Source organism: Orycteropus afer, unplaced genomic scaffold (assembly GCF_000298275.1).
Source record: "Orycteropus afer afer isolate SDZICR_OR568_19922 unplaced genomic scaffold, OryAfe1.0 scaffold00493, whole genome shotgun sequence".
In the NCBI taxonomy this organism is placed as follows: domain Eukaryota; kingdom Metazoa; phylum Chordata; class Mammalia; order Tubulidentata; family Orycteropodidae; genus Orycteropus; species Orycteropus afer.
The window spans coordinates 1,277,101-1,285,170 of NW_006922080.1; the positions used below are offsets into that span (position 1 = coordinate 1,277,101).

The window sequence follows — 8,070 nt, forward strand, 5'->3', positions numbered from 1 at the left end:
TATGTTATTACCAAATATTTTTTCCCAATCTGTAGGTTCTCTTTTGACTCTTTTGGAGAAGTCTTTGGAAGCACATAAACATTTAATTTTTAGAAGGTACTTTAGGACAAAGGGAATTTTTACAGTTACTATCTTAGCTGTAAGGAGCCCTGGTGGTGTAGTGGTTAAGTGCTTGGTTACTAACTAGAGGGTTGGCAGTTTGAACCCATTAGCCACTCCACAGAAGAAAGAGGAGGCAGTCTGTAACCCTTGGGGCAGTTCTGCTCTATTCTATCTACTCTGTCCTGTGATTTGGAATTGACTTGATAACAATAGGTTATAGATTATCTTAGCTATATAAATTCAAAGAAGATGACTAGCATTTTAGTTCTTACTTTATTCTAATTTATGTTTTATCCTCATTATCCTTAATATATCTGTTAATATGTTCTGTTTTAGCTTCAGGAATACTTTTTCTCATTTCCTTGTAACAAAATAGTTTGGTTGCTTTAAACAATAAAATGGAACTGTATACTGCTTTCATGGCAAAGCATTTGAATTGCAGGTTTATAAAAGTGCCAGCAAGCGTAAAGCACATATTCTGAAGAACCACCCAGGCGCTGAGCTCCCACCAAGCATTCGGAAACTTCGTCCTGCTGGTCCTGGAGAACCTGACCCCATGCTGAGTACTCACACCCAGCTCACTGGCACAATAGCTACCCCTCCTGTCTGTTGTCCTCATTGCTCCAAACAATATAGCAGCAAGGTATGGGAAAATTTTCCAACTGAGGCAAAACCACTATTTAAAGGAGCTCTTAACATTACTTACTGACTTCTTCTGAATTGAGGGGTACTATCTAAGGAACTGTTTCCTAAAAACAGGGGTCATAAGCAAAGAAAGAGAAGAGAATATTGTGCACTTTGCCTAGAATTAGTGCCATCTAATAGCTTCGGTACTTGATTGTTTCTCTTTTTCCTCTATCTGCTGAGGGTCTTCTATTTGAATATTCTGTGCTCACGGTTTATGAGCTCAAGTATATAGAAACATTCCATTGGGACTTAAATGACTGTGTTTAAAAAGAGAGGAGCCCTTGTGGTACAGTGGTTAAGGGTTCAACTGCTAACTGAAAGGTCAGCATTTTCAACCCACCAGTCACTGTCTGGGAGAAAGATGAGGCAGTCTACTTCAGAAAAGATTTACAGCCTTGGAAACCCTAGTGGGCAATTCTTCTCTGTCCTATTGGTTTGGTATGATTTGAAATTGCCTTGACAACAATGGGTTTCTTGAAAAGGGGGTCATTTATGCTAGAGGATTGTGATTGATAGCCACAGCTATCAGTGAGAGTAGAGAAGTCCTGGGAGGTATTCTTACCTTGCCTGATAATGGGGGGTCATGGTCATTATCATTATCTTTTTAGTCCTTTTCCTTTTTTCCCTTTCATAGCATTGCACCACTTTAAGAAGGCCAGGCACAGAATCAGCATTATTCTCTTTTTTCTTTTTTAAGGCATAACGTAAAAGACTTTAGGAATCTTTGGAGAGTTTGCATATGACAAAGATTGAAAACTAATTCTATTCTTGGTTTTCTCCTTAATTTTTTTCAGACCAAGATGGTACAGCATATTCGAAAGAAACATCCAGAGTATGCCCAGCTTCCTAACACTATACATGCGCCCTTGACCACAGCTGTGATCAGTACTGCCCCCGCTGTCTTAACTACAGATAGTGCCACTGGGGAGACTGTGGTGGTGAGTGTGTGATGAGTAGGTGCCTCCCGTTTTCTCCAGTGCCCAGCCTGTCCACCTTGTTGTTATCTTCCTCAAACCTGCAAATGTAGCCCATTATCCTTCAGTTTTCTACATAGGCATTATGCTTATGATTAGGTCTCCTAGTTGATGCTTTCTAAAATGCTCTGTGCAAAGAGCAACAACAACTGAAATGTGCTGCTTCTTCACTGCAAGATTGTCATTATCTGAAGGGTAACTCCATTGGGCAGAGACAGACAGTCTGTGGGTGGTACAAACAGGTTGTACTCATCTACTAACCTAAAGTTGGTGGTTCAAACCCACCCTGTGGTGATGTAGAAGAAAGGCCTGACAATCTTTTTCCATTAAGATTATAGTCAAGGAAACCTATGGAATAAACTGAAACCAAAACCAAATTCACTGCCATCAATTTGATTTGACTCCTAGCAACCCCTCCTTGTGTGCCCGAGACGGTACCTCTATGGAAGTAAATTACCTAGTCTTCCTTCTGAGGAGTGGCTGGTGGGTTTGAACTGCCAGCCTTCTGGTTAGCAGTCAAATGCCTTAGGCACTATACCACCAGAGCGCCCACCTATGGAGTAGTTCCTATGCTATCACGTGTAGTTCCTATGCTATCATATACAGTTCCTATGCTATCATGTGTCATTCCTATGCTATCTTGTGGGGTCACTATGAGTTGGAATTGATTTAATGGCAATGGGTTTATATCTATCTATCTATCTGTCTATCTATTATTTTCTTTTTTTTTTTCCTTCTAACACCTTCCCAACCTCAGATTCCTTTTTTTCCTCTCTGGTTTTGGGTCTGATCTGTAGCTCAGTAATATACCAGTAAGACAAACTTAATTAAATTTTAGTAGGATTTCAGAACATTGAAATAGCTACCGATTTGCATGTTTTGTGTGATTTTTCTAGACAACCGACCTGCTAACCCAAGCAATGACAGAACTGTCCCAGACCTTAACAACAGATTACCGGACCCCACAAGGGGATTACCAGAGAATTCAGTATATCCCTGTGTCGCAGTCTACCTCTGGTCTTCAACAGCCTCAGCACATACAGCTTCAGGTGGTACAGATGGCCCCGGTATGATATCTATTTCTCTTTACCTGTATCAGTGACATATTGCCATGACTATTATGGCAGCCAGAGTCCACAAAAATACTCAGTTCTCAGAGCTGGTGCTGGACCTTACATAACGTGCTCTGCGTTTAAGTTCTGAGTTTAAAGCATTGGTTTAATTTTTTTTTTCTTTTGGTATGTTGAGGGCTCTGGACTTAATAGTGTTGGCTGTTTCTGTCTATAGTATTCAAGAGATTTCAGGCTCCAATTTATATAGCTATCCTGTGTGATTGCAAGACAGTGCTAGAAGGACTTCTTTCTGAGCTCAGACAGTCAGAATGTCTTATGAATCCTTATTCTTTAGCCCCAGGTCAGCTATTACATGGTGATGAGCCAGTATGATAAATCCCTGTCTGGGCATTGAATGACATATGCGTAGGAAGTTGTAAGGAATCATTTCGATTCAATCTGTGATTAGTCAGTACCCTGTTAGTATAGAGGTATTAACTATGTACCTTTTACCTGATAATTAGTAGCTCATTCTTACTGACTAGGCAATGAAAGAAGGAATCCTCCCAGAACTGTTGTTTCATTAAATTAAGCTGAGAAGTATATACTCAAGGCACAAATGAACAAACTTGTTGCTTGGAAATAATTTGGTCTCTGAAAATTTAATACCAGATCAGGAAATTAGAAATTGTAACTGTTGTTTTACTTGCTCTTCTTTATTTTGTCTTTCTTATGGAAGGGTTCTTAACTTTAAGGTTTGGAGGAGTTTATGATCCCTGAAGTTGCCTGTAAAATATACATGTATACTTTCTGGAAAAAAGGCCCATAACTTAGTTAGATTTTCATAGATGTCTATGATACATAAACGGTTAGGAACCATTACTAGGACCACTACTAGGGTTAATAGTGACAAGCTAAAAGCAAATTCTCTTCTCTGATCTCTTTTAATTGATAAAACGTAGGTCATTAGTCAATTGGAATTTAAAAATAAAGCATTTTTTATTTCTGGGAGTTTCTCACTCAGCTTATTATTAGGAGCTATATTTCCTTTATCTCCTTCTCTTTCAGAATTTAGTTGTACTAATGGCTTACTGTGTTTCATAAGCCATCATATTAAAACATTATTTGACTATATGCTAGGTTGGCTTATTCATGAGCTCTCTGGGAGTGAAGAAATAGATATGAAGTTCCAGCTATTCTTATATTTCTGTTGGGGTATTGTTTTTAACTGAACCTTTTCTCTGAATGGAAAAATTCACATTGATTAGCCTCAATCAATGTGGATTTGGTTTCTGGACCTGTTTTTCCCTCCAGGCCACTTCACCTCACCAGTCTCAGCAGTCCACTGTGGATGTTGGCCAGCTCCATGACCCTCAGACATACACCCAGCATGCCATCCAGGTGCAGCACATCCAGGTCACTGAGCCTACTACCTCGGCTCCATCATCCCAGGTAAATTCTACAGGGGCTTTCCAGAGAAGCTAACATGGCTACAGGGCCAAGAGGAGTTAGTAAGAATGAAGAGACATGCAGGGATTGAATTAGTTCTTTCCAGTTCACTCATGGCTGAGGCAGAGAAACCAGAACAGACCTGACTTTCTAAAATTTGGGTAAACTGGAACAATAACCAAATGGGGAAAATTATGGATCAAAGCCCTGCTAGAAAATTAATCTCTTGCTTAAGAAATAAGGGGAGCATATGCATTGCATAGCAACCAAATCTCTTGCCCATGGGATTTTGAGCTGAGTTGGAAACAGTGGTATCCTACTAAAGATGGTGGCGGACCTTGCTGTTTTGAATGTATGTTGCTCTCCACAGTCCTGCCAGTAATTCAATTTCATACATCAGGCTTCTGAAAAGACTCACTATGTGCCTTCCAAGTATCCCATTCTAGGGCTTCACCCTGTACTTTTCCCCATTCCGGTTATTATTCTGGATTACTCTTATTTTTAAAAATTCAAGTCTGTTCTGGTTTGCTTTCATTGACCATCACTGAACTGGTTCAAAGCAATTCAAAGCCCTGTAGATGTGATCTTCAGTCACAGGCCCTTTCTTAGTTTCTTAGTTTGCTATAACAGAAATAACCACAAGTAGGTGACTTTAAGGAGCTCTGGTAGCATCGTGCCTAAGGCATTTGACTGCTAACCAGAAGGCTGGCGGTTCAAAGCCCCCAGCCACTCCTCAGAAGGAAGGTTGGGCAATCTACTTCCATAGTGATACCACCTTGGAAACCCAAGGAAGGGTCACTATGAGTTGGGTGCGACTTGATGGCACATAACGACAACAACAGATGACTTTAAGGGAGGTCTGGTGGCATAGTACCTAAGGCATTATTTGACTACTAATTTTGTTACGTGACTTTAAAGACCAAAAATTTTTTTCTCACACTTTAGAGGCTTAACATCCAAATTCAGAACACCAGCTCTAGGGGAAGATTTTTTCTTTCTTTTAGCTTTGGAGGAAAGTCCTGCCTTCTTTGGCTGTCTGCATGTGATATATGTATGTCATGTCAGAGGGAAAGCACAGTTGGCAAAAAAGAAAAAAAAAAATGACACACACATGAATTGCATAAACATTAATAATTATACTTTATTTCATTTATCTTTTTTTTAAATCTTTTATTGTGATTTGGGTAAAAGTTTACAGAGCAAATCAGTTTCCCATTCCCATTCAACAATTTATACACATTGTGTTTCTTGTCTTTTATTGCAGTCTCCTCACTGTAACATCGCTCATCTCACTTCCTCCCTGTGTTTCTTGTTTCCATTCCTCCTTCTCTCCTATCCCTTTCTAACTTTTGAACTTGGTCCTTAGACAAATGCTGCCCTTTTGATCTTGAATGGTTGATTGTTTTAAGGAATGTGTAACTCTTTAGTATTATTGTTCACCTCGTAGATCTGTCTGTTTTTTGGCTAAAAAATGTAAGTCATGATAGTTAGTTCAGTTCTAATTCTGAAGGATGACTAAGGGCCAGTGTCAGGGCTTCTACCAGCCTCTATTCAACCAGTAAACCTGGTCTTTTTTATGATTTTGAGTTTTGTTCCAAATTTTTCTCCTACTCTATCCAGAATCTTCTAATGTGATTGTTTTCAGAGCAGTAAGTAGTTATAGCCAGGCACCACCTAGTTCTTCTGACCTCAGAGTCATGGAAACTGAGGTTTGCATGGTCCATAATTCCTTTGGACTAATTGTTTCCATGTGTCTTTGATTTTGTTCACTCTTGTTTGCTCTAGACATGGAGGAATAATTGCATTTTAGAGGGTCACTTGCAAGCTTTTAAGGCCTCAGATGCTATTTACCAAAGTAGGTGTAGAACATTTTCTTTGCATACTATGTTGTGCTGATCGAACTTGATGTCCTCCAAGACCGTGGTCCTGAGACCCCAGGCTCAGAGACTTATTCCCTCAAGGTTCTTGGGTATGGCTAAGAAGTGTTCTGCTATATTCATGGATATATTTGCTGCTTATGTAAATACTATGTAGAAATAGCCACTGTCAAACCTATATATATTCCTGGGTATAGTCCCATTCTCTTTCTCACACATTTTAAGCTTCCAAGTCTGTCTATATATCCACTTATAGATTATTGTTGTTGCGAGATGCTGTATGTGATAGTGTGTACTTCTGTGACCTCTAACTCTTGTACTCCTCCCAATGTGTTCCTTTGCCTTGATAATTTTTTACTGACCCCCTCCTTATTGTATATTATCTTCCCTTTCACCTATGTTAATATGTATCTATCCTCTAGTTAGTGGTTTACCCTCCATTCCTCTCCCACCCCTGGTAACCATCAAAGAATCTTTCTTTTTATATGAAAACCTTTTCTTGATTTTTTTTATAATAGTGGTCTCATACAATATTTGTCTTTTTGTGATTGACTAATTTCACTCAGCATAATATCCTCCAGGTTCATCATGTTAGGAGATGTTTTGCAGATTCATCATACACTTCAATGTTGCATGGTATGTGTGTATGTAACAGATTTGTTATCTGTTCATCCATTGATGGGCATTTAGTTTGTTTCCAAATTTTTGCTGTTGTGAATAGTGCTGCAATGAACATGTTGTTGTTGCTGTTAGGTGCTGTCGAGTCAACTCCAACTTATAGGAACCGTATGCACAACAGAATGAAATACTGCCTGATCCTGTGCCAGCCTCACAATCCTTGCAATGAACATGGATGTACATATATCTATTTGTGTCATGGCTCTTATTTCTGTAGTATATAAACCTAGTAGTAGGATTGCTGGATCATACAATATTTCTGTTGCTAATTATTTAAGGAAGCACCATAGTGGTTGTTCCATTTTACAATCCCAGTGGAAGTGCATGAGTGTTCAAATCTCTCCACAGCCACAGCAGCATTATAGTCACTGTATAGTCTGGGGTCACATGGGTTTCACACACACCAACACCGCCACCCCCCATTTTGGCTTCCTTTTTTCTTCTTGAATGCTTGTTAGATTGCATTATATTTTTAATTTTTACCAGGGTATGTCGTCTTTTTTGTATTTTTTTACTTTTATTGTGGTGAAAACATATACAACAAGACATTCACCAACATAACAACTTCTACATTTACAGCTCAAGGACATTGATGACATTTTTCATGTTGTGCCACCATTATTGCTATACTTTTCCAAAATATTCTACCACCATTAATATAAACTCAATGCCCTGCAAACAAAAGCTTCCCCTTTCCTCCCTCCCTCCTACCCAGTACTAGGCTATTTTGATTACCATGGCTGTGTAGTAGATTTTGAATTCAGAAAGTTTGAGAGCTCCTATTTTGTTCTTCTTTAGTAGTGCTTTGTTTATCTGGGGTCTTTTTCTTTTCAATATAAAATTTGTGATAAGTTTTTCCGTCTCTTTAAAGAATGATGATGGAATCTAGATTGGGATTGCATTATGTCTGTAGATTATTTTGGGTAGTATTGACATTTTCACAATGTCTTCCTATCCAAGATCACGGTATTTTCTTCCAATTTTTTTTTCCCTTCTATCCTGCCACTTTGCTGAATCTTTCAATTAGTTCCAGTAATTTCTTGCCCAGTCTCTCAGATTTTCTAGGTATAGGATCATATAGCAGACAGACATAGTTTTACTTCTTCTTTACCAATTTGGATGCTTTTTATTTCCTGTTCTTGCATTATTGCTCTGGCTAGGACTTCCAATACAACATTAAATAGAAATGGTCATGGAGGGGCATCCTTGTCAGGTTCTTGTTCAGAAAGAGAATGGTTTCAGTCTCTCTCT

General features: G+C 38.9%; 1 protein-coding gene across 1 annotated transcript in view; it reads left to right on the forward strand.

The window, feature by feature from the left end:
• The window catches only part of PRDM10 (PR/SET domain 10), a 167,474-nt gene that overhangs the window by 124,915 nt on the left and 34,489 nt on the right, over positions 1-8,070 (forward strand). Inside the window, exons 16-19 of the mRNA XM_007955182.1 lie at positions 545-745; positions 1,584-1,727; positions 2,660-2,830; positions 4,130-4,267. Coding sequence (XP_007953373.1) covers positions 545-745; positions 1,584-1,727; positions 2,660-2,830; positions 4,130-4,267 — 654 coding nt within the window. The remainder of the gene's footprint in view (positions 1-544; positions 746-1,583; positions 1,728-2,659; positions 2,831-4,129; positions 4,268-8,070) is intronic.